The sequence below is a fragment of the Artemia franciscana genome, chromosome 20 (assembly GCF_032884065.1).
Source record: "Artemia franciscana chromosome 20, ASM3288406v1, whole genome shotgun sequence".
In the NCBI taxonomy this organism is placed as follows: domain Eukaryota; kingdom Metazoa; phylum Arthropoda; class Branchiopoda; order Anostraca; family Artemiidae; genus Artemia; species Artemia franciscana.
In genome coordinates, this window is record NC_088882.1 from 2,786,119 (window position 1) to 2,813,991 (window position 27,873).

The 27,873-nt window shown below is 36.0% G+C and overlaps 1 protein-coding gene across 1 annotated transcript; it reads right to left on the reverse strand.

Annotated features, from left to right (window-relative positions):
• Positions 1-275: 275 nt before the first annotated feature.
• On the reverse strand, positions 276-26,826 carry LOC136040281 (protein SPT2 homolog). The gene is made up of 3 exons (XM_065724528.1): positions 26,726-26,826; positions 5,814-6,779; positions 276-2,534 (listed from the first exon to the last, which is right to left on the reverse strand). The coding sequence occupies exons 2-3, from the start codon at positions 6,748-6,750 to the stop codon at positions 1,909-1,911; spliced, it is 1,563 nt and encodes a 520-aa protein (XP_065580600.1). The 5' UTR covers positions 6,751-6,779; positions 26,726-26,826; the 3' UTR covers positions 276-1,908.
• Between the last annotated feature and the right edge of the window lie 1,047 nt (positions 26,827-27,873).

The following is a 27,873-nucleotide window of genomic DNA, read 5'->3' on the forward strand; positions in this document are numbered from 1 at the left end:
AAAACGAATATAAACGCAAAATATAAAAATAACAAAAAGGGGACAGATAACGTATTATCGAAAACAAGCAAAGCATTTCTTTTTACTTTCAGAAAAAAAACAGCAAAAATAAAAAAAATCGAATATTCAGCAACTTAAAAGATGCCTTTTCTTAGACTTCCTCATTTTTTGGCGTATACATTTAAAAAAAAAATCATTTTCAACATTCCTTTCTTTTCATTTTGATGTGTTTTTTGCTTAGAAACCCAAAGAAATTCTCTTAGTACCAAGTTATGCTGAAGGTTGAAGCAATCGATTGCTTTCCGAGCGCGACAGTATTTTTAGCAAATTGCCACTACTTCCGATTGGAACTAAAAATGTTTGAGGCCTTCGACGAATTCGAATGAATTAAAAGTTTTGTTGGATGAAACAGTTGTGCCTTTTGAAACAGCTGGTGATGAAAATTCTTTAACGTCCTATGAAACAGCCTCCTTACTCCGTAAACTAAAATAGCACGCAACAATTAAACTACTTAACAACAAAATAATAGAATAAATATAAAAGTCATGAATTAATAATTAAATCAAAACATTACGGACAAAGAAATAAATGAAAACCAAACCCATTTAATCAACTCGCTTCTTAAGCAGAGATCCAAAGAGTACGGAAAACTATAAGAGCGGAAATTCAAATAACTTATTCAAACAAGTTTCAATACATTAAAATCTTAAGCTACCAAACAAAATCCAACAGGTTTTTTTTTATATTTACTCGATAATGACAGCAATTGTAATAAAGCCACTATTTGTCGTGTTTTATTATTTTTTAATTCTAATACGTAACACTATATTCTCTGTGATCTTGGCAACTTTTTGAATGCTTATTCCCCCCAACTCCAAGCTATAGCCTCAAAATTAAAATTCAATTTCCAATTTGCTTTTGCATACGAACCCGCTGTTTGAAAAATCCTATTAGCCTCCCAATCCAATTCTAGGCCAGTCACCACCCAAGAACTGACATATTGACCCTTATAGCAGTTAGAAAGCCACTTTCTGTCTTAACTTGAAACCAGCTATACAGGATAGGAGAATATGAAATCCGAAACACACTAGATTTAGTCAGCGTTCCCAGTCAGCTCTTTCAGGGTCATACAAGGTTTGACAATGAGAGTTTGATGGATTTAGCTTAGGTTTTTATTCCATTTCTGAAATTCATCACCAAATTTAACCTAACATAATCTAACTTGACCTAAATTTGACTTCTACCATCATAGCTTGCATAAGACTGAAAATGCTGAACCACAAGACTGATTATAACTCAGAAAAAAAAAATTGACATTCACCGGTGAATGCCGATATCAACCAGATTTCAGACATTCACAATAGCATATATATGCGGTTTGCACAAATAAGAAACAGGTCCAACCTAGGAGGTTGCTCAGGATTTCTTCAAGGACACAGGTTAAAAACACAAAATAGCTGTATCTTTAAATCTGAATTTTGTATATTCAGGTTGCAGGACAATCCCTAACAGATGACCCGCCTATCTGAGCGGGGATTCCATCATTTTCTGGTCTGCTACCCCTTCGAAACTTAATAGAAGCAGAGGCTTCGCCAGTATTCAGAATTAGCCAATTGCGAAATTATCAATGTACTAATAGGCCTTTAGGTAGATGAGCATAAATCATCTTCTTCTTTCATACCCGAAAAGCCCTCTCCCAAAACTCTAGAGGTACTTATACCCATGGCTGGGAACCAATGCATTACAGTAAAACAACCTGCGCAAGCGTAAAATAAAAAACAAGCTAGGGTATATGACAGCTTAATGACAACTTAACAGTGCTTTACTATTGTAGAGACTTAAAAACAGAGTCGACCTAAAAGTATAAACTCCAACACGCTTACTGTAAAAATCACAGGCACATTAAATTTAACGTCTTTTTTGCGGGACTGATTTCTTCTTTTTCATCATCAATTCCCGCTCAATATCCTCTAAATCTTCTTTAATACCTGCACGCAAGCTTCGCATCTCTTCTTTCTCAACCTGCCCAAAACCAACTTCCATACATTCATCACTATCATCATCTTCAGGTTCATATCGGCGGTAGCGACTTCCAAAAATAGCTTGGATTTCACGAGAGATGGCACTTTCTTCTCCTACAGGCTCGTCATCTATAAAATCGTCCAATTCAGAATCATACTCTTCATCACTTTCAACAAATCGCTGCCTCTTTGCAGGTTTACGACTACTGGAATTGTCACGATAATCCCGGTTCATTCGCTGTTTTTGACTGGATGAAGGATTAGCACTAGGTTTCTTGATTAAATCTTTTGGAGGGAATTGCTTTGGCGCTAAATCCCTTGGATGAAATTGTTTTGGAGCAAGATCTTTCGGTGGAATTTCTTTTGGTCTGACTGAAGATGGCGCTGGAACTGACTTCTCTTCTTTAAGCCTAGGGGTGCTTAATTTTTCTTTATCTTTAGGCAGATCAACTTTCACCTTTGAACTTGGCTGCGGTTTGATGTTAGCTGTGGAAGAGCTCTTTTTTGATTCATCTGAAAGAAAATCAAATAAAGTTAAAATACAAGCATAAGAAAAGGGCTCCCATCCCCATGGGATTGGTCAAAAAGAATACCTACCTTTAAAAGCTAGGATTCTGACCTAAAGTAGATTTTTAACATACTTTTTCGTATTCTACCAAAGGGTTAGAGCTCTGTGCAGCTATGATAGTTACTATGTCTGCACCACAGAAAACGGGTGTAGGAACGGGCCAAACTGTAGTAGAATTCATGCAGGCCCCAAAAGAATCCATTTTACAGGGCTACAAATCCAAAAATAACATAAAATACAGGCAAATCGTAAAAAAGAAGAAAAAAAGAGCCTCCATTCAATTATTCTATGACTTTTTATTGTTATGTTTAACGTCTTCAAATTGTCAAACTCACTGGAGAATAATTCACATTTGTATTATCTGCTACTGAATAAAAGTAACTTGGCCCCAAAAGAATCCATTTTACAGGGCTACAAATCCAAAAATAACATAAAATACAGGCAAACTGTAAAAAAAAAGAAAAAAAAAACAAAGAGCCTCCATTCAATTATTCTATGACTTTTTATTGTTATGTTTAACGTCTTCAAATTGTCAAACTCACTGGAGAATCATTCACATTTGTATTATCTGCTACTGAATAAAAGTAACTTGCTTTTTTACAGTGGCAAGTTACTACTACATCTAAAGACTCATAACAGGATCAATCTTATCTTATCTTAAAAAAAACTACTTTTACTACCAACGACTCAGCACATCACCAGCTCGCTTGAGACCACCAACACAGCTACACACGCCCCCCCCCACACTTCTAATCCTCTCGATATTTTCCATCCCTCCTTAAATTCTGATTTCTACTAATACTAATTCGTGACCTCTGTCCGCCAATTTAGGGACGAATTACTTTTTGTTTGGCATCAGACAGGATGGCCAAAAAACACAATCTTTGGAAATTTGCTATCCTTCATTCGTAAAAGGATTCCTAGTAATTACAAACTTTATTTCGTTATAGTCCTAGAAACTGGAATCGAATTACATGTTTCGCAAAGTCTGTTATTTTACATATGGTTAGTCAAGCAGTAATACATAACTTCCCTTAGGCAATCCTCTGGAAAATTTTATTAATCTTGAAAGTTCCAATAAGTAAAATTAGAACTTTACTTAAGAAAATTTTACTTCCTCAAGCAGGTACAAAGGTAAAAACAGTATATATATATATATATATATATATATATATATATATATATATATATATATATATATATATATATATATATATATATATATATATATAGATTTAAGAATTTTCAAAAGTTTTTCGACGTTTTAAAAAAAAGTCACTTACTGTACTAATTAAATAGCCCTTGTATTTCAGGAGTCTCGTTTTTTACAAATTGGAAAAAAATTAAACTTTAGCATCAAGAGCGAGGTGCTGAAGAGGAGGCAATCTCCCTCGTCTACGTAATAGTTTCTGTTCTTTTTAAGTTTTAATATTGCTCCTTACTTTCAGTTGAAAAGGCTTATTTTTTTAATTTGGTTTCTGATCATTTTCCAAATAACGCCGGGAAATCTAGCTCCACCTCCACGAAAAAATACCCTCCCACGGAAATATCCTCTGTGCAATTCAATCCTGGTGAAAATTTACCCCGGACAATTACCCTTAACAGCTCCACGTGAAAAATTGATTCGGTAAAGAGAAAGCAAGACACATAAAGAAATTTCGTACAGAAATTCTGGCAAATTCCCCAGCATACAATTTCCCCTGAAAATTTCACCCCACGGATAATTCCCTCTCCATGTAAAATTCTCCACGTGCAAAGTCCCCTCGGCAAAAAATTTGTCCTCCCTTCCTCACCCAAAAAATGTATACATACTGTCTAAAATACTAATACTATACAAATACCATACGTAAACAATGGGCAAGTTTTATAACATAAAAACCTTTCCCCAAGGGCTATGAAGGGTCAAGTTATCTCCCAAAAGATAGTTACGAGGTTTTTGAAAAATGCTAAACAAAATGGCAATCTCGGAATTTTGATTAGACGATTTTGAGAAAAAAGTGGCGTGGGAGGAGAACTAGTTACCCTCCAATTTTTTCGTCACTTAAAAAGGGTACTAGAACTTTTAATTTCCGTTACAATGAGCCCTCGCTCGATGTTCTAGGTCCAATGGGTCGATACAGTCACCCCTGATAAAAAAAACAACAAATAAACACGCATCTGTGACCTTTCTCCTGGTAAAAAGTACAAAATTCCGCATTTTTGCAGATAGGAGCTTGAAACCTCTACAGTATGGTTCTCAGGTACGCTGAATCTGTTGGTTCGATTTTCATTAGGATTCTATGAATTTTAGGGGGTCTTTCCCCTTTTTCCAAAAATCAGGCAAATTTCTCAGGCTCGTAACCTTCGATGGGTATAACCAAACATAAGAAAACTTTATATTTAGAATCAGCCTAAAAATCCAATTATATATATATATATATATATATATATATATATATATATATATATATATATATATATATATATAAACCCAAAGAAACCCAATTATTAGTAAAATCTGAAAAGTCAAGGCCCTAAGAAGGCACTTTTAGTACTTTATCCTAGACCCTGAATCTGAAACAGATTTCCTGATTCCATATCCAGCCTAAGAATTGGGCCAGTGGATGTGGAGAAGGGAGGTTAAAAATTATTTCTTCCCAAAAACCTTGTTGTGGTCGTAACGGCAGCTGCCCCCCTAGAATTGAAAGTATCTGTCCCAATTCTCAAATAAAATCCTTGACCAATATGGGGGGGGGGGGAATGGAAACTCGCTACTTGTTTGATAAACGCCCTACTGTTTAGGTTGTTCATTCATTAACACATTATAGAACCGGCTCTTTGCGTTAGTTTCTTTCAGCTTAGCGTGAGACAAGACAAAGAGAAGTGACGGAACAGATGGAAAATGTATAATTTGGGCTATATATTTAAACATTAGGGGAGGTGGGGTTGTGGGTTAAGTATTTGGACAGTATGAATTTAGAAAGCAATTTTTACTACATAGTATGCAGAATAATTGTACACATTACGCATGCAGATCCGCTATACTTTACCCCTACCCGCCCCCTAATGTGCAAACATATAGCCCAAATTTGTTCCTGTAGCATTATATTTTTATCTTACTTGGGTATATTTCATTAGGATTGAGCGTCAGAGAAGCTTATTAGAAAAACATTAGGTAGGGTGTATATCATACAAATACTGGAAACTCAACTATCATTGCTTAATTTTCATTAAAAAAAAAATACCTTGAGCCGATGGCATGTCTTCTGTTTTAATTTCTGGCTTCTTTTCAACTTTTGGTATAGGTGGCAGCTTCCCTTCTCTTCTGAGTTTCCTGTCCCTTTCCGCCAAATATTCCTTCTTCTCCTTTTCTGTCATTGGTCTTTCAAACTCGGCGTCCTTTACCGGCTTCTTGGGCTCAGCTTTAATTGGCTCAAATTGCTTAACTTGCGCCAATTTTATTATATCTTGGAAGCTCATAGTTGGCTGAGTCACTTTAGGTCGAACAATAACATTTTTGTCTTTTTCTGTCTTCTCTTTCTTGGGTTTCTCCTTTTCCACTCTTGTTTGGTTTTCTTTGATAGCTACAGGCTCTGGTTCTGAAGTTGCATCTTGAGATTTCTTCTTTCGTCTTCTTCTTCCAGGAATGGCCTCTTCTTCCATTTCCTTACTAAGTGAGTCATTAACACGTCGTTTCACCCTTTCCAGGTCACCATCATTCTTTGGCTTGATCACATGCCTTTCAACATTGGTCATATTATACTTTGATAATAATTTTTTATGCATTTCTGAAGCAGTCTGTGAAACATAGCCATAATCATCTTCATCAGGCTGGTAAGTGGAACTATCTGGTAGCTCCTCTTCTGAATCGGCTCCTCCTTCCAGTACAGCTTTACTTGCTGCTTTGGTTCTTTTCAACATAGCTTGAACTCGCCTATTGGATTTTTTGTCTTGGCTACGAAGTTCAAGCAAATTAGCCTTTTTTTCCAGCTTTTCTGCTAACTTCTCTTTTTCTTCCTGCTCCTTCTTTTCAAAATATTTCTTTAGCGCTTCTGTTTTGACTATTGGTTTAGGCATTTTCTTTGGAGCAGGAAGAGCAGTGCTGTACCTTCGGACTGGGGTTACATTTTTAGTCTCCCTCTGAATGTCCTGTGCTTGTTGTAAGATCCCAATGAAATCCATTGTCAAAATTAAACCAAGCAAGGTTTGACCTAAAATAGAAATGGAGAAAGATTAGCCCTGTTTTCACTAAGAACTGAAATGAAACATACTTAAAAATAACAATGAAATACCTAGCTAAAATTCAACTAAAAAGTTTGACCAACAAAGAAATGAATATTATCCCTGTTTTTCATCATGAAACTGTAATGTAACTACTGAAATGACCTGAAACTGAAACTTGTCTTCTGAACTGAACAAAACTGAAATGATAGTTAACTGCTGGACTTCCTGTGCTTGGTGTAAAACCTAATGAAATCAATGGTCAAAAATTAAACAAGACAAGGTTCACCTAAAAAGGAATTAAAAAGTATTGACAAAAGATAACACAAAAAAGAATGAACTTTCCCATACTTCATTTATAAAAAGTGCACACAATATCATTGGTACGTCTACTTTAGAGCCACTCACATTATTCATTAATGGTATGTCAGAGAGAGTAGTAGGCGCAAATATGAACTACTATTGCTAATTTCAGGCACTATTCGGCCACTGACCAGTTTCTTACCCAGTGTCTGAGCATTAAGCAGATTAATATGTGAAATACACTGCCGAGTTTGAACAGACTGAAGCCAGTAATGGCTGTCAAAATCATAAAGGGGGCCAACCCCCCCCCCCATAGGACATATCAAGCACCAAACATGGCGCAAGAAAAGATCCTTTGGGGAACATTTCAAGTTAGGAGAAAGAAGTGCTTTTGCTAGCACCGGTTCCGAGGGTTCGGTGCCGCTTGCCACCGGCGAGTGATGGGCGACTCTCCCCATTTTTTGACGGACGAGTGTTGCCTGCTCAGACTGGTCTGGAGCTGGTAAATGGGGGAAAACAATGATGGATACCTTGACAATGCCAGGGAAGGTTATTCTACAAAGACAAAAAAAGAGATAGGCAAACCCAACCACAAAATATCACAACTCCAAATACTAGAAAGGTGAATTGTGGTGTTTTACAGGGTTCTATTTTGAAACATCAGGCAGCAACGATTGGTGACAAGAAATCTTGGAATTTTGAAATTAATAAAGCATTGGTTTCCGATCAGAATTATTTTATTGGGCATTCGGTATCCAATTGCACATGCAGTATTGTTCGACGGTTTGGATGTCAACATTTAAAATGAATAGAGCTTTTGTTGACAAACTCAATGAGAAAGCGTTAGATCTGACAGAATAAGTTGATTCGTCATTGTCGTCTATGAAGCTATGAGCCTGAGAAAATTTGGCTGCTTTGGTAAACATCCATTAAAAGTCAAGAAATCTTTTTGAGAATTGCCCATTCAGCGTTTCAGAGAATTCTACTTTCTCAAAATCATCCGATCAAAATTTTAAAAAAGCCATTTAGCCAAAAAAAGGAAAAAATTAATATGCAAATTTCATTTTAATTATTCATGTGTGGTGAGCCAAAATCAAAATTTGCATTAATTCAAAAATGTTCAGAAATTAAATAATAAAAAAACAAGTTTTTTTTTTAACTGAAAGTAAGGAACAACATTAAAACTTAAAACGAACAGAAATAATTCCGTATATGAAAGGGTCTGTCCCCTCCTCAACGGCCCGCTCTTTACGCTGAAGTTCGACTCTTCCTCACAAGTCGTACTTTTTAAAACAATAAAAACTTTAGCGTAAAGAGTGGGGAGTTGAGGAGGGGACAGCCACTTTCACATACAGAATAATTTCTGTTCGTTTTAAGTTTTAATGTCGCTCCTTAATTTCAGTTAAAAAAAACTTGTCTTTTTATTTAATAAATATATCAGACCCAAGAAGAATTACCTTGACAAAAAAGATATCCAAAACAAACACAAATCTGAACTGCAACGCTTAAACTCTATCTTATAGAAGCCGTAAATAAGTTCTAAAAATGATCTCGGAATCCAAACAATGAACCAAGATCTAGATCTAAATGAACAAGATCCAAAAATGAACCCGTCAGCTACTTTGGACAAAATGGGCTAAGGAGTAATTAATACAGGTTATCCCAATTAGGTACGTATAATCCTGTCAATGATGGTATGGTTAACTTCCGTATTTTGAGTTAACTCATTAATAATCCATCTGAGAAAATTATAAAGGTAAAAGTAGATACAAATATCCAAGATTCATCTATATCCTTGATTGCACCTATCCATCTGCGCATGACAGGATTTACTTGGGGAGGGGGGAGTGGAATTACACAGTGTGCAACCAAATGGGATTCTAAGAATTGTGGAGATTCTTTGAAGTTGGTTCCGAAACTTCCTCCCCGTATTTTGTCCATGACTGCTGCTTCCCCAAAAAGATTACCTGCATCTAATTAGTATAGAATCAAAATATGCGGAAAAACTAGGCTGTGTCAAGGGGGTTGGTTTCGGGTCCCCCCCCCCCCCGCTCGCCAAATTTTGTTAGACTCGTCAAAGTAACAAAATGCATATAAAATCAATATATTTTGGAAGGTTTTTTTGTAGCCCTCGAACACCCTGATTATGCCCTTGCAAGTAGCTTATTTAAATCGAAAAAGCGAATTGTTTTCAGGGGTACACCTATTATGAGGGGTTGTCACATAAAAAAAAGAAAAAAAAAGAAGGATAATCTGGGAAAACAAGAAATGAAGTTATTTAAATCCTAAAATGTTCGGAGGAGGAAGAGGCAAGTCTCCTAAATAAGTACGTGTTTATCATACAATTTAATTACAAAAACCTGCCAGGCGCAGTAAACCCTCTGAATCACCCAATATATAAGTTTTACACGAACAGAAATTCCCTCCTCAATTCCTCGCTCTTTAAGTTAAAGTATTTTAAGTAACTTCAAAAGATTAATTATTTCTAATTAAACGGCCTTTGTGATTCAGAGGCCATTCTTAAAAAATCGGATGAAAAAAATATAGAAAAAAATTATACAAATATAGAAGTTCGTTACGTAAGTTACGTATATTTATTACTAATAAAAACGTCCGTAAATAAAAATAAAAGTTATAGTACCCTTTTTAAGTAACCATTTAAATTGGAGGGTAGCTAGGCCCCCTACCCCGTCCTTTTTTTCTGAAAATGGTCCGACCAAAATTTTGAGGATGCCATTCATCAGAAAAATAGTAAAATTAATATGCAAATTTCGTTTTAATAATTCATGCACGGCGAGCCAAAACCAAAACCTGCATTAATTCAAAAACGTTCAGAAATTAAGGATTTTACAACTGAAAGTAAGGAGCGACATTGAAGTTAAAACGAACAGAAATTATTCCATATATAAAAGGGGATGTCTCCTCCTCAATGCCCCGCTCTTTACGCTAAAGTTTTTTATTGTTTTGAAAAGTAGAGTTGTGAGAAAGAGTCAAGCTTTAGCGTAAAGAGCGAGACACTGAGGAGGGGACAGCCCCTTTCATATACGGAATCATTTCTGTTCGTTTCAAGTTTTAATGTCGCTCCTAAATTGAAAACAAAATACGTTCGAAATGTTTCCATCTTTCTTACTTTCATAAATAAAAATTATAAAAACCTTAACGAAGAAATGCCAGTAGATATCAATTTAACTGAAAATCCACGGTCATTTGTTTGTTTGTTTTTTCAGTAGAGCACAAATTGTGTTCTGGTCTTGAGAAGGCATAGGGGTTATCAGCCCTACTCCTGTTTTGTTCGTTTTGAGTTTGACTCGGCTATCTATTGTAATTTCTGCTCGTTTTGAGTTTCATTTATTTATTGATAGTGATTTGAGGTAGTTTTACGCTTGGAAGATTATTTGACTTTATTTTGCTCATTTCGTGGTCTACTTTTCTTTGAAAAACTGGTCTTCTGGAAAAAGTTTTTTAAATTAATTTCTGTTCGTTTTTTATTGAAGCTGTCTTTTTCATGGAAGAAAAAATATTTTATCTTTTCAGTTTTCTTCTATAAGAATCCATAGTATGGGTTGCTATTTATATGTTGTCGAAACTTTTTCAACAATTTTTAATCCTTACACATACAGTATTTTTTAATTTAATTTCATAGCTTCTGAAGTTGACCTGAAACATAAAACTTAATATCATTCCAAAAAGATTATACATAAGCTCTTTGACAACCAGGATACACTTACACTTTTTTTTTATTTATTTAAATTACAGGAGCAGAATTAGTAATAACAGTATCCCAAAATTTTTAACTTAATACCCCCAGTCGTTCTCAATATATTGCTGAGGTGTCTTATTAGCAACCATATAACACAATAATATCCCTAAAGACATAGTTGGTGGATCGTTCTACTATGCTGAACAAAATGGCTGTCTCAAAATTTTGACTGGACGCGTTGGGAAAATGAATCGGCTTGAGAGAAGTGCTGCTTCCCCTCCAATATGTTGTTACTCTTAAAAAAGGCACCAGACATTCGTGCTGTAATTGGAGTGCAAGGGGGAGGATTTCCCCTTTCATATATCGTAGTGAAAACATTTAAAAGTACAAACAAAGTAAAAACCTTTTAAATATATTTTGTTTTCAGCGAAGTGCAAATTATGTTCTGGTCTTGAGAAGGCATGGGGGTTGTCAGCCCTACTCATGTTAATTTTTGCTCGTTTTCAGTTTGGCTCGGTTATTTATTGTACAATTCAAATAAACAAAATACATTTAAAATGTTTTTTTCTTAGCTTTAATAAATTAAAAATTATGACAACTTTAAGGAGTATATATCAGTATATGTATACTAAACTGACAATCCACAGCCTTTTTTTTCGGTAAATTGCAAATTGTGGTCTGGTCTTGAGATGGTATGAGGGTTGTAAAAGACATAATTTCCAGACCTTTCAATTACATAGGAACAAAATGGCTATCACAAAATTTTGGTTAGATGTGTTTTGGGAATTGATGGACGTGGGGGGGGGTTATTCAATCACTTTTAACTAATTAAAAGGGCACTAACACTTTCAATTTCCAATCAAATGAGCCCTTTTCGAATATTCTACGACAACAAAGGCCATCTCATAATTAAAAATTCGATCTGGGAGCTAGTCATCCTAAAATACATAATTTCCAGACCTTCCAATTTCGTTGAACAAAATAGTTATCTCAAAATTTTGATTGGATGTGTTTGGGGAAATGGTGGGCAAGGGAGAGGGGTTGGTTGCCCTCCAACCTATTTCGACCATTAAAAAGTACACTGGTCCTTTCAGTTTCCAATCGAATGAGCTGTTTTCGGAGCTTCTACGACAACAAATGACCATCTCAAAATCTCTATCAGATGCATTTCAGGAAAATACGAGGTGTGGTGGGGGGTATCCACCCTCCGATCACTCTGAATCCTAAAAGGGGACTTCTGATTACCAACCCAATGAGCCCATCCTGGAGTTTATAGCTTTTTATTGAAAAATTTGTTTTGTGGAAAGTATTTAAATTAATTGCAGAAAGAGCTCATTTTCGGGGACTCGTACCCCAAATCATTTTTTTTTGTAATTAATGCCCCCTTGGCCAAGGAGCAAACAGACACAAGCTTCAAACTAATTTGGAAAAAAAATTTCGTGACCGTTTTCAGGCCCATATTTTGGAAAAATTAGTATTATTTTCCAATTTCTTTTTGCATTGGGGTCCCCCCGGAAAACAAGTTAGCAATACAATTTTCAAGTGAATTCGTAGCAAGTTTGTTAACCATTTTCGGGTCCTTTTTTGTGAGACCATGCCCTCAATCGAGGGGTATGCATAGGGTTTAGGTTTAGGAAAGGGAGGGGGATTCAGCTAAACGCTATTGTAAATCCAAAAATTTCCTAGCCGACCATCCTTTAACTGTCACTATCTCCTACTCTGTTAGCATTCGTATGTGAGGTTGTAATTAGGCTTACTTGGTAATATGCTAAAACAACAAGAGCTAAGAGCTCATATGGCACTTGTGACGAGGTCGGAAGAGCCAAGAGCTCATATGGTATGAGCTCTAGCGAAATTCTAAGAATGAATTGATTGCTTCAAAAGGAAAATCAGAGGCTTAATGCTGGTCGGGATTTAAAATAAGAGCTCTGAGTCACGATGTCCTTCTAAATATCAAAATTCAGTAAGATCCGATCACCCACTCGCAAGTTAAAAATACCTCAAATTTTCTAATTTTTCCTCCCCCTTCAGCCCCCAGATGCTTGAATCGGGGAGAACGCTTTATCAAGTCAATTTGTACAGCTCCCTGGCACGCCTACCAATTTTCATCGTCCTAGCACGTCCAGAAGCACCAAACTCGCCAAAGCACTGAACCCCACCACCTAACTCCCCCAAAGAGAGCGGACCCAGTCTGGTTACGTCAGTTACGTATCTAAGACATTTATAAGCATTTTCCAAGATTTCTGGTCTCCCCCACCAGCTCCCCCCCATGTCAACAGATCTGGTCGGGATTTGAAAGAAGAGCTCTGAGACATGAATTCCTTCTAAATACCAAATTTCATTTAGATCCGGTCACCCGTTCTTAAGTTAAAAATTCCTCAATTTTTCTAATTTTTCCAAATTAACAGCCCCCAGCTCCCCTAGAGAGAACGGATCCGTACCATTTATGTCAATCTCGTATCTATAACTTGTGCTTATTCTTCCTATCAAGTTTCATCCCGATATCTCCACTCTAAGCGTTTTCCAAGATTTCCGGTTTCCAAGATTTCTGTTTCCCCCCTCCAACCCTCTATGTCCCCGGATCCGATTCGAATTGAAAATGGAGCATCTGAGACATAAGATCCTTCTAAATATCAAGTTTCATTGAGATCCGATCACCCATTCGTAAGATACCTCGATTTCACGTTTTCCAAAAATTCCGGCTTCCTCCTCCAGCTCCCTTCAATGTCACCGGATATGGTCGGTATTTAAACTGAGAGTTTTGAAGCACAAGATCCTTCTAGATATCAAATTTCATTAAGATCTGATCACCCGTTCGTAAGTTACAAATACCTATTTTTTCTAATTTTTCCGAATTACTCCCCCCCCCCCAAACTCCAAGAAAGAGAGTGGATCCGGTCCGGTTGTGTCAGTCACCTATCTTGGACTTGTGCTTATTCTTTCCACCAAGTTTCATCCTTGTCTCTCCTCTTTAAGCGTTTTCAAAGATTTTCGCCCCCCCCCCCCCTAATGACACTGGACCCGGTCGGAAAAAAAAATAGAATATCTGATTTTCGAGGTCCTTCTAAATATGAAATTTCATTAAGATACGATCACTCTTTCGCAAGTTAAAAATACCTATTTTTTTCTAATTTTTTAGAATTAACCTCCTCCTCCCCAACTCCCCTAAAGAGAGCAGATCCGTTCCGGTTATGTCAATCCCGTATCTAGGACTTGTGCTTATTTTCCCACCAAGTTTCATCCCGATCCCTCCACTCTAAGCATTTTCCAAGATTTTAGGTTCCGCCCCCCTAACTTTCCCTTCATCGGATAAGGTCGAGATTTAATATAAGAGCTCTGAGACATGATGTCCTTCCGAATATCAAATTTCATTAAGATCCGATCACTCCTTCGTAAGTTAAAAATAACTCATTTTTCTAATTATCTAGAATTAAACCTCCCCCCCCACTCCCCCAAAGAGAGCAGATCCGTCCCGGTTATGTCAATCACGTATCTAGGACTTGTGCTTATTTTTTCCACCAAGTTTCATCCCAATCCCTCCACTCTAAGCGTTTTCCAAGATTTTAGGTTCCCCCCTCAATTCCCCTCAATGTCACCAGATCCAGTCAGGATTTAAAATAAGAGCTCTGAGACACGATAACCTTCTAAACTTCAAATTTCATTAAGAGCTCTGAGACACGATACCCTTCTAAACTTCAAATTTCATTAAGATCCGATCACTCCTTCTTAAGTTAAAAATACCTCGTTTTTTCCAATTTTTTAGAATTAACCCTCCCCCCAACTCCCCCAAAGAGATAAAATCCGTTCCGGTTATGTCAATTACGTATCTAGGACTTCTGCTTATTTTTCCCACCACGTTTCATCCCGATCCCTCCACTCTAATCATTTTCCAATATTTTAGGTTCCCCCCTCAAACTCCCCCCAGTGTCACCGGATCTGGTCGGGATTCAAAATTAGAGCACTGATACACGATATACTTCCAAACATCAAATTTCATTAAGATCCCATCACCCGTTCGTAAGTTAAAAATACTTCATTGTTTCTATTTTTTCTGAATTAACCGGCCCCCACTCCCCCTTCCCCCAGATGTTCAAATCGGGAAAACGACTATTTCTAATTTAATCTGGTCCAGTTCCTGATATGCCTGCTAAGTTGCATCGTCCTAGCTAGCCTGGAATTGCTTGAAGTAGCAAAACCAGGACAGACAGACAGACAGACAGAATTTGCGATCGCTATATGTCACTTGGTTAATACCAAGTGCCATAAAAAGTTTGATTAAACAAATAGAAGAGTTCTAATGGTACTTGTATGATAAACACCCTACCGCTCAAGTTGTTCATTCAGTAACGCACTGCAGAACCGGTTTTTTTTTTCTTAGTTTCAATAGATGGAAATATATAATTTGGGCTATATATTTGCACACTAGGGAAGTGTGGGGTAAAGTATTTGGATAGTGAGAAGTTAGAAAGCAATTCCTATTACATAATATAAAGAATAATTGTACATAACACATTAGACATGCTGATCCGCTATACTTTACCCTAACCCTCTAATGTACAAATATATAGCACCAATTGTTTCCTAAATATTATATTTTCATCACACTTAGGCATATTTCATTAGGATTGAGCGTCAAAAAAAGATTTTACAAGAATATTAGGTAGGGCGTATACCATACACAGGTGCCCTAGGTGGTCACCTAGTTCACCTCTATGGTAGAGTCAGGCCATGGATTGTCCCAAGAAATTACAAATTTCTTCTTATTTCATGAAAAAAAGATTTAGTTCATTTTTGGGGACCCCATGTTTTTGGTCCTTTCTGGGAGTCTGTGCCCTCAAATTGAATTAGTTTTTGTATAATAGAGTCCCTTTAAGCCAGCAACTTTAAGCTGTAGATTTCAAACTGATACAAAGAGTTCTGGCCCATTTTTGGGTCTCTAAGACTCTCCCCTCTTGACAAAATATAGTCCTCTTTATACAAGGAGCAACCCCTGAACGTTTCAAACCAAACAGAAAGCGAAGACAAATATGTCCACAGTTTGTCGCTACAAAACCTATCTGTAAACACAGAACAAGTTGGATAACTTTACAACCCTTTCTCTGGGATTGCATAGGCTGGTTCATCCCTAGGGGCGTATTCACCAGACCTTTCAGCGGTTTAGATAAAAACAGTAATTGTAACATTTTAACCTGATGCAACGAGGAGTTACAGGGGTGCGTAGAGGTAAAACTGACTACAGAAAAGGATTTTTGTCCTTCAATTCCTTTTGCCTCTCAAAAAAACCACTAGAACTTTTAAGTTCCAAATGAATGAGACCCCCTGACATTTCTATGACCAGTCCTTCTATACAAGTGTCCAGGAATAAAAATAGAACATTGAAGGCATTTACTATTACTAGGTCAATGCTTGTGTCTTGACTGATGATCAATAAAAAAATAACAGTAATAGAAGCCATAAAATATAGAGCTTCAGCCTACACAACTGAGTAGGTATTTTTTTTCAAAGACCACACTTCTATGACAAACAAATAAAAGGACTTATCCCTATTTGAACTTTTATTTGCTCCACACAACTGAGTAGAAACTTTTGGCAAGATAAAGGCAAACATTTAAAGCTATCACATCATTTTGAAGCTTGCCTTTTGCACTAAGAAAATATCACATTGCTTACGGTCAAAACCTAAGGCTTTCTTTGACAGCCTAACTGAAGACCTAAAATAAATATTCAAATAAGAATAGGCAGTATAACACATCCAAATATTGCTAAAATTAAGGAAACAGTTAAAGAATAATACTAGAAGCAAGAAAATAGGTCCTTGCAAAGCTTTAAGATGCAACTGACCATACCACAGAAAAAGTCATTCAGGACTGTTAACAAATGAATGTTGGAAAAAGGAACTGGAAATAGAACAACAACTGACAACAATAAACAACTAATGATTTTTTTAAAGTATTATCTAAAACAAATTACTTGGATTTTAAATAAAAATAGATATATTCAAAGTAACAAAATAAATAGGCAAATCCTGACGCTGAAAACCCCTCTGTAGTACAACATTTGACAATAACTTTTCAGGGATAGCTTTTAAATGCCATAGTTTTGTGTCTTTGTACAGTAATTTACTGTGGTAAGACAAAAAGTGGTTGCCTGACTGCCTCAAAAGTGAATGTGCAGCACGGAAGCAACTGGCATATGGCACAATATTTCACAAGGGCAACATGACAGACAGTTTCTTGAAACTCTCCTAATATAAACACTTAAATTTTTTATATTTAGAGGTTTTTCATCTGGATGTATTCGTTTGTGTGTGCAATTAGCAGCACGCACAAACATTTACACACTCACCCCAATCAACAATGCATCAGCTATACTGCATGGTTATTCAATGCCATTGGCCAAGATATTGATTACAGCACTTATAAAAAATTTTATGTACTCCCCCCCCCCCCACGTACTTCTATATATATTCAGCGGGTACACATAACACAGGACGGGAACTGCCGGCTTATGGTATTAAGGTGAAACTTTCAGGGAATGATGAAGGGTATATTGAGCTATATTGAAAAAAATATATGCATGCAAGTTATCAAAAGCGCATATCACCAACACCAGGAAGAGCTTAAAGTACTTCACTACTACTATTCTTCCAGTAATGTTAAGAGGGACGTTGGAGGCTTAGGGTATAAGATGGAACTTTTAGCAAATGTTTAGTATCAGCAATATATTAGAAACAGCTTAGAACATCAAGTTGAAACTATGAGAAATTAACCAAAATGTTGAATGTTGAAATTAACCAAAAGGCACTATGTGAATAAAACTACTGCTACTACTATCACTACTATTACTCCCACTGCTTCTACTAGCACTACCACAATTGCTACTACAACTAATTCAATTGCTAAGGGTATTAAGGCAAAACTTTTAGGGAATGGTAAGAGCTGTGTTAAACTAAACCAACAGACTATGTGCATGTAGGTTGTCAAAAGGGCAAATCAGCAATATATCAGGAGAAGCTTAAAGTATTAAGTTGAAACTTTCACTGCGTTATGAAGGGGGTGTGAACTAAACCAAAACACACAATGCACATGAGGGTTGTCAGAGGGGTGTATCAGCTATATCTCAGCAACACCTCAGGGTACAAAGCTAAGGCTTTCAGGGCTGCTAATATTTCTATTACTCCTACTGTTTCCATTGATTTTAATCAATATAGTTTAAGTGCATCCATCTTTTCAAAATAGTAGATAGGACATCTCAAGACTAGAACAGGGTTTTTAGTTTAAACTGACAGGTAAAATTGACAAGGGTGTAATATTATCAAAGCACATTATATGCAACCAGGTTGTCAAAGGGGGGCATCATAAATATGCCAGTAATAGCTGAGGGTATTAAGCTGAAACTTTCAGGACTACTACTATACACATACTAATACTACTACGACTGAACTAAATCAAAAGATTCTAAGTGCATCCACCCTGTCAAAATGACACAGATTCAATATTTATCAGGCAGTGACTAGGGTATTTAATTGAAACTTTCAGGGAAAGTTGAGGAGTATATGGAACTAAATGAAAAATCACAAGCTGCATGCTGGTTGCTAAAAGGCAGGTCAACAATATCCCAAGAACAACTTAGGATATTTAGTTTAAACTTTCAGAGCTGCCACTATTACTACAGTTGTTCCTGTTACTAGTATAGAACTAAATCAAAAAGCTTAAGTACATCTAGGCTGTGGAAATTGCCCACATAAAATATCAATATCTCAGGAAGAGAAAAGGGGATTAAGTTGAAACTTTCTGGGAAAATTTATGCTGATTTAAAACTAAATCTAAGGCACTATGAGCATACAGGTTGTCAAAAGAACGTATCAGCAGTATCTCAAGAACAGCTGATGGCATTAGAATGAAACTCTCACAGCTACTACTACTGCTGGTATTATTGAACTAAATCTAAAGGGTTTAAGCAGTCATGCCACCCAAGGAGAGTAAACGAATGCAAGCAAATCCATGCAAGGGTAAGGACAGGTGTGCTACTTGTAGTATTGACCTTGATGATTCTGGAGGTACAATTATTTATTGTACCTTTGTACGAAAAGCATTGCAAAATTTAGGAGGGTACAAAAGCATTGCCATTTGTTCCTGTCTAGAAAATGAAGAATCTAACTCCCAAGCTCCCTATTGTCAATGTATCAATTCAAAGACATCCCTTGCTACTTTCTGCTGTACATACAGTCCTGATCAAACTTGCCATCTTAAGAGGTAACCCCAGTCAAATTCGATGAGCCATTTCTACAGGGATATGTTGAGAGAAGGTAGAACTTGGCACAAGGAACTTGGTGAAGAATTGAATGCCAGAGCTGTATAGGGGAAAAGATCTTGTTATTCCCAACAGACGAATTATTCCAAAAAATAGAGCAGCAGATGGTCTGAAAATGAACACCCCAACACCTTTGCAAATATGAAGCTGTCATATGCTGTAAATAGTGTTAATAGTTCTGATGATGATGAGAGTGATTATATTTTTCCATATTCTACTGCATCTTTGTTGTTCATAATGTGTTACATCTCAGATAATTTGACTAGCATGTGCTGCATCTATGATACCTTTTCAAAAAGCCACAGATTCTAACCATGCAGAACACATGAGGAACAAGGACCAGGTAGCAATGACTGCTCACATGCAAGTCCAACTTTTTTGTTCTATTAACCAACATAGATTAACTAACTAACAAAATAAATGAACCAGAAATCTAATATATAGTCAAGACTGCAATCTGATTCCATTAAATTAAGCTTACCCTAAGAGGAGCAGGAGCAGATTTGAAGATACACATTCTAATGCCTGTTTACAAAATCACGTCTAACCTCTCATCAAAAGAATCCAAGCATGGAGTCATAGCTTAAGCAAAAGCTCCGTATACTGTCTGGCAAATGAATATAGAATCTAGTTTGCTATCTGAAAAACCATTTGGTTTCTACAGACCAACACCCAACCAGGATCAGATGTATATACTGTAGCCCCTCAGCCCCCTCTTGTACAGATACCAAGCATGCACTCTCAAACATATTTTTCAAAGGTACAGGAAACTTCCAAGGTACTGTTTCCTTATTGGAGGTGACTTTAATCTCTTGTGGAATGAAGTGTTTTCCTCTAACCCTGTTACTTCTAGCTCTATCATTGTTAATCTTTTATTCATTGCATTTATGATCCCTCTTTCAAAGGAGTTGATAAGCCCATGTGCACCCCCCCCCCCAACAACAAACATTGCTTGGCCTAGTGTTTGTCATCAATAGTGAACAGATCCAAAGGATAAGCTATCCCCCACCTATTTGTAAAACTGACCAACTTTGTAACTTGTACTTGTAATTTGTTACTTGTAGACACAAGGCAAGAAACAGAGATAAAAACAGATATTTAAATACTATAAGGCAACAAAGGCCAAATTGAGGCAGATCAACTGGGATTCAATATCCCACGGTAAAATCGAAGAACAGAGGGAGAAATTCCAGGCTATAGTCATGGGGGTTGGCAGCAGAATAATACAATAGAAAATTTTCTCCCAATACCTAAGACCTCACATTATATAATTGGTAGCATAAGACAGCCAAGAAACTTATAGAAATGCCATTGAAAAAAATAAATAATAAAAATGGTGAGCCAGGTTTTACATATGAAAAGCCCAAGATAAATTAAGAGATCCCACCAAAGAACTGTATCACAATTTCAAGACAAGACTTCCTAACCAAAGTAGGTTGAACAACAAGAAATTCTTTAACTATGTATCTAGCAGAGATCAGAACCAAAGATCCATAAAAGATACGATTACATGTGTTAGAAATGAAGTCACAGGCACTCAAAGTATAGCCAATTTCCTAAAAGAGAAATTCACTTCAGTCTTCACCAATGAATCAAACAACACACCCCCTCCCAACCTAAAGCACAACCTCCCCAAGCAAACGAAGCGTATTACTATTACTACATCTGTAGTAAAAAACGACTCAAAAGCCTTGACACCAATAAGACTGCTACTCCTGACAACATTCATCCCTGCCTGCTGAAAGAAGCCACTATCGAAATTACTCCAGCACTGGCAAAACTTTTCCAACATTCCCTTGATCATAAGAAAGTTGCCTATATCACACCTATCTTTAAAGAAAGCAATTAATCCAAAGCAGAAAATTACAGACCTATCAGCGTCACATCTGCTGTTGTGTAGGCCCTTGAGAGGTTTACTAATGATGCACCCCTTCAACACCTTGTTCATAATGGTACCATCTCCCAACAAGCAACACAGCTTTCCCCCAGCAAAATCTGTAGAAATCAACCTTCAAGATACCTATGACAGATTACCCAGCTACTGGAAAAACACTTTTAGACCTACCTAAAGCATTTGACAATATTTCAAACAATTGGCTTTGTTCAGAGTTAACAGCAGCAGGAATCAACCAAGAATTAGTAGGTTGGCTAATGGACTTCCTGGCAAGTACATCTCAGGCAGCATGACTCTTCACAACACATAGCAAATGTACTTACTCACAACCGTGAATAGTCCTAAGTAGCATTCCCAAGTGAACTGCTAATGGACCAACACTGTTTTTCCTTCATATTGCAAGGAATCTACACCATTTTCATCTAATGCTATTTTTCTATTTTAGACAATGCTCAATATCTTTCTCAGGAATTGGTATTTATTAGTGAAAAATTCCATGTTTATACTCCTAAAACATGGCCAAAATATGTATGAAGTATTTTTTCCAAAAACACTATTGGTAATTAAATACAAATAAACTGTTGCACCCACTCGAATTTCTAAAAAGCTCTATTTCCAGATGATAGAAATATATGAAAATATGAATGGCATATAGTTTGAAACAGCTTAATTATCTAAATTAAACGTACAAACCCGATTTTATTTATGTCATCTGATTTCTTTTTTTTCTTGCGTTTTTTTGCGACTTCCTGCGACTCCTTTTCTTGCGACTTGCGTTTTTTTTCAAAAACAGCCTCTGTTGACAACATAAATTTTATTTTTGGTCAGAATACGGCTTATAAAGCCAATAATGCTCAGGGGAGTTTAATAGTTTTTATATGTGTTTTTAGACAAGATTTTTTTGACTTTTACTACATACTTTTACCTGACTTTTTTACTACATAATGTTTTATGGGTCTCCTTTGGTCTTTCAATGGCTACGTCCAATTTTGCCAAACCCTTTATTGATCACAACTTTGACAAACAGGTTGGTTCAATTTGACATGCAGGAGTCTATTCCTTATGAAAATTGTTTTATTGATTAATTTATTAATCAATAAAAATCAATAAAATCAATAGAAATCAATAAAATTTATTAATCACTGGATTATTAATTAATTTATTAATGGAATTACTGCTTGACTTGACTGCTTTGTTGACAGCTATAAAGAAATATAAAGATGCTAATCTGTATAGAGATCTAATAGAAGGGAGCCAACTTTTCACCCCCTTCCCCATAGCTGGTTGTTCTCCAATCACTGTCGACTTATAAAAAGTAATAAAACTCTCAATTTTCGATGTAAAAAGCACCCTCCAAAGTTTCTAATGCCATGAGGTTGAGGAAGAGGTAGTCCACCTCCTATACAGAATGCTCATTTTGGTGTTAATCTTTATTTTTATAAGAACAGCATAGAATATAAATTTTCCCAGTAATCAGGAGGGATGAAATATCAGTTTCAAATTTTGGATGTGTTTTTTAAAGTTTTTTTGTCAAAAGATAAAATCGCAGAGAAAAGAAAATCAAGGACAGTAAATAGCCAGTGAAAAATTGAAAATTATACAATATTTTGGTCCAGACCTCTGCTTGACCATCCTTAGTGCAGAATAAACTGATAAAAATAAAAAAAAACCTTAAAACAAAAAAAAACAAAAAAATATGATGACGCTTTCTCAGTAATGGTGAAAGGGTAACTTTTTACTCTTTCACTGTTACTATGTTTAAGTTACCCTTTCACCGTTACTGAGAAAGGGTCATCATATTTTAGTTTTGTGGTTGCACTTCTAATTTATAAAAAAGGACTAGAACTGTCAATTTCTGGTCTAATGAGCACTATCCAAAGTTTCTGTGACCATGAAGGGGAGATGTATCCCTCAAAACAGAATAAATTCTGCTCATTTTTAGGTTTAATGTTACTATTTACTTCCATAATAGCAATGCAGACCAGAAATATTCCTAGAAATCATAAGGGAGCAAATATCAATTGTACATTTTTGATGTGTTTTTTAAAGGTTTTCTGTACAAAGAAGAAACCCCCCTTGAACAAAAGTCTTGGTTGCAGCTCTTATGGGTTATATATCAATTTTTACCTCCACCCTCCCCTTCTCTCTCCCTTAGAGCTAATTATATATTTATCTTTTAATATATTTATTAATATGATTATATATTTATATAATTATATTTTTTTAATTATATATATTTAATTATATATTTATGAAGCTTCAATGGGAGCTGGGTTGTTTTGCCATTAAAATACACCCTCTAAGTAACTACAAAACGATCAGAGAACCCCATTATAGGAGTTTAATTGCCTGTTTAAGTTTTTTTCTTTAATTTACCCATTGCTTACAGATAGTATTTGCTTTTAAAAACATACAGACATTTTCGTAGTTTTTTTTCCTGCAGGGGGAGTGAAAATTGTCTAGGGGAATTTCTTATTGGGAAAAATGCTTGGTAAACTTTCTTTCAAAGGAGATCAAATTGTCTAACAAGATTGTAGGCAATGTCCAAAAAGGTGCTACAAGGTGTTATCTCCCTTCTTATTGCACAAAAATGTTTTAGCATTTATTTTAATCCTTTATCTGAAGGGATTCGCTTCATAATGCAGGGATATAGTAAGATACCAAAGGTTAGGTCTGGTAAGATAACAAAAACAGAATATTGCAATTGCCTAATTTTCTAAGCCTCACTGAGCCTTCAGATGAAAACTAAATGAGTTTTTGTGACTTGATGTTTAATTCTTCTTAGTTCCCATGTATAAATTCAGTCTACATCTTTATTATTGGTTCTTAGGCAAGGGGGGGCAGTGGCAGTGATGAATTAAAACAAACACCAGAAATATTTTGTACAACAAGAAGGGAGTTGTCACCTTGCAGTATCATTGTGGACACAAATCACATTTATTCCAAGGAAAAATCTTGCCAGAAAATTTGATCTCTGCTGAAATTTTCCCTGGACAATTCTGCCATAACATTCTTTCTATGTGTAAAATTGTACATGCAAAGAGGAAGAAAGACAGATAAATAGAATTTTTATAGAAGAATTGGTAATTCTTCCAAAAAAGCTCTCCTGATAATCCCCCCTGCAGAAAAATCTCCCATGAAAAATGTCCATATGTTTCCTGATAACAGATAGTTATCAGTAAACAATGGACAAATTACAAAAATTAAAAAGGCACAACTTCTACAATGGGATTTTCTGATGCCAAAACATCCCAGCTCTCATTGAGCCTTCAGATAAATTAAATTTAAATGAGCATAATTTATTCCATGTAGGAGGAAGACTGCCCCTTCCTCATCCCTGCCTCCAAATCATGGTCAAAGAAACTTCAGAGGGGCTCATTACATTAGAAATTGAGAGCCAGTCAAAAGTGAGCCAAGTCAAAAGTGATTGGCTGTTAAAAATGCTGTTTTTTTCTATAGGATGTTCCCATCCACTAATCTGATTGCTATTTGAAACCCTGTCAATTTAAAAAACTTCTGAGTATCTTTGGCTTAAACTGGAATGTAACACCCAAGTGGTTGTAAGCATTGGTAATTAAAAGATTTTTCATGTAACTTTTAGAATTTGTGCAGGAAAAGTTGAGAGATTTCTCTTAACAACAGGATAAATAAAATCAGCAACCATCCAACCCTCTATGCTGAAAATTCATAACTATTCAGCATATCTGACAAATTATCTATACAATCCAACATTGGTTGTATATGGGCATGGGCAGACATGTGGCTTCACTCCTTTAGTATATCCTAATGTGTCACCATTGATTTTGGCCACTGTTATCCCCAGCACCATTATACCCAGACATCATCCTCCATTTTACTCCCAATTTGCACCAGTGATAAAAACTTGGGAGTCAGAGTAGATAACCTCCTGAAACTCCACAAACATTCTGAATTAAGCATCTTCAGAGCAAATCAAGACAAGTCCTGGACTTTGGAACCTGCCTTGCTGGTCTCTTTTACAGAATTGATATACTGCTGATGGAATATGTACCAATTAGGGCCACTAAATATATCTCTAGACCTGACAAGAGACCATATAGTGAAAGGCTATCTACCCTAAACTATCATCCTTGACTTTCCAAAGTAGGCACAGCAACATGCTACTGACACACAAATATGCAAACTAACCCCAAAAACAAGCTCTTTACTCAGCCAATCAATGTCAGGTCAGTCCAAGAAGCTTCAAAAGCCCTCAGTTAACTACAAAATTAGACAAGATTTTATTAGGCAAAGAGTTATTAATGACTAAAGCTGTTTAAATGAAGAGACCATGTCTTCAATATAATTCAAAGTTTTTAAAAGAAGACAGTTACCAAGTGGGCTCAAATTATATCTATCCAGCACTCTCCTAGTCAGAAGCTGTGCTACTGGGTTGTAAACACAGTGAGAATCCTCTTTTTTTATTTTGTACAAAGTAAATAGTAGCCATGTCAACAAAACAGGCAAAGAGATGAAGCATTAGACCTAATTTGCTCTGAGATGCCAATTCAGGCGATTAAGTTTTAACTATCAGTGAAAGTCGAGGGGGATAAAACTACATCAAAAGGTACTAAGTGTATCTAAATTGTTAAAAGGGCATGAGTGTTATATCCCAGGAACAGCAACAGGTGTTATGTAACAGCAACAGCAACAGTTAGTACTTTCAGATGTCTTATTGGGGGAGTTGACCTAAATCAAAAGACACTATTTACATCCAAATTTATCATCAGGGTGTATTTGTGATAACCCAGGGACAATTAAAGCTATAAAGAAGAAATTTTTAGGACATGTCAAGGGGAGCATCTGACTAAATATGGTTGTTAAGAGGGCATGACAGCAATATCTCTGGAATAGCTATGAAGAATGGGGTGAAACTTCCACAGCAAGATGTTGAGTGAAATCAAGCATTGTGGTTGCTATATTCCTCATACTACAAATACTACTGCTGCTGCTGCTACCATGGTACTACTACTATTAAACCAAATCGAAAAAGTTTAAATTTATCCAGGTTCAGAGATGGCAGAGATGCAATATCTCAGGAATAGAATAGGGTATTAGGTTGAAACTTTCAGGGAAAGTTGAAGGGAATATCAAATAAATCAAAGGAAACTATGTGTAGGCCTATCTAGATTGTCAAAAGAGAAAAACTAAGGTGTGTTAAAATAGAACTTGGTAAATGTTTAGTTCCATCACAAGCTTAGTTTCCAGTTTAGAGCACTTTGAAATGCTAATTCTAGAAGTACATCTATTTTTTAGCTTTCTAAAATTCATTTTTTAGAAAATCCCCCTTCAACAAACTAAAAATGCATAAAGTGGGCAGGGTTTTGAAGCTGATGGAAATGTTGGGGTTGTACAATATGAATGAAATTATGTTTTAAATACTATTTCCAGTCATCACTGGTAATTTCTGTATAGTAGGAAGTCAAAAGATAATTAAAAAACTTATGCATCCATTAATGATAATTATACACTCACTTTTGAGTTGAAACTAGCCAGTGAACTGGTGAATCAGAGCAATTAGTTAAATATTAAGATGATGTTCTGTTGATTTGAAAAAATCAACTTTTAAAATGCTAATTCTAGAAGTGCATCTATAGACCCATTTCTGAAAATCTCAGTCAACTTTCAAATTAAGTGCCAGTTACAACAAAATAATTCTAAGCCATTGAATCTAACAGTACAGCCCTGGACTAATAGGTATTACTTACAATTTCAGTAGGGTTAAATGTAACTTTTTAAATTAAATCTATTTCTCCAATGCTTGTCTTTTTTCCTTCGCCCTCTTCGGATAGAGATTTTGACAGTGTTTCCAGTCGAGAAAAAACAGGGCTGCCAAATTTTTTTAAGCAGCGTGTCATATTTTTTCCGAAAATGTGCTTTTTGTGTCATCTCAGATTCCACAATGTTTCACAAAATGTGTCATATTTTTTCGCTACAAATGGTATCATATTTCATTGTCATATTTAATCAGTTCAAATAGGAGTAAACTTAACCTTATCCTATTATCGTGGGATGGTGACGTTTCTATGACATCATGAAAGAAATAGGAACATTAGATTAAATTAATGTTACACACAATGAATTTATGCCTGGGTGGCCAAGAAGGCAAGTTTATATTTATAAAAATTCTAGGGACAATCGATTCCGATAGTAAATTGAAAATAGACTTCTCGTATGACGTCATGAATTTATGTAATTGGCTTTTTTGGCTAAGCTTTAGTTGACAACTTTGAAAATGGAAAAATATAACATCACAGTAGGTCCATTTGAGCTTTTTAGTTTGCAAGTAAATGGCTTGTCCGAGACCTGGATTCAGTTGAGAAGAAATTCGTAAAAATGAAGTATAATGCTTGAACACGTTTCTTTTCATTTTAACATGATTGTGCCTACTTTTCTTCTTTTGTAGAGTATGTCACTTTAACTTGGTAATGGAAACTTAGTTCCCAGGCCAAACAGTTCCAACAATCTTGTCAGGGGTTCATTGTTCCCTCATTGAATCTTAGCTTGAACCAGCAATACCACTAAGCCGTCTTCCTGTCTTAATGGTTACAATCGTACCTCTAATGTACCTAGAGGCAGAGGAAAAACCGAAGCCAAAATCAATCAAATATTTTTACTAAAAATCACAGATGAATATCAGATATATAAGCGCTGAACAACTTGGTAACCTCTCATACACAGACCCCCTCCCCAGAACTTCAAGTATATTTGACCCTCATTATCAAACAGTTCGTGGTAACGAACTGTAGTAAGAAGCGACCCGGCTCAATAGTAACCAAAACTCTAAAAAATGGAATTTTAATACCAACAGCTACACCAAAAGAATTGCATTTTAATGCTGATTTTAAATATATAA

Coding starts and splice junctions, on each gene's coding strand:
- LOC136040281 (XM_065724528.1), bottom strand. CDS start 6,750: ATGGATTTCATTGGGATCTTACAACAAGCACAGGACATTCAGAGGGAG. Junction 2,535..5,813: donor AGACATGCCATCGGCTCAAG/GTATTTTTTTTT, acceptor ATTTTCTTTCAG/ATGAATCAAAAAAGAGCTCT.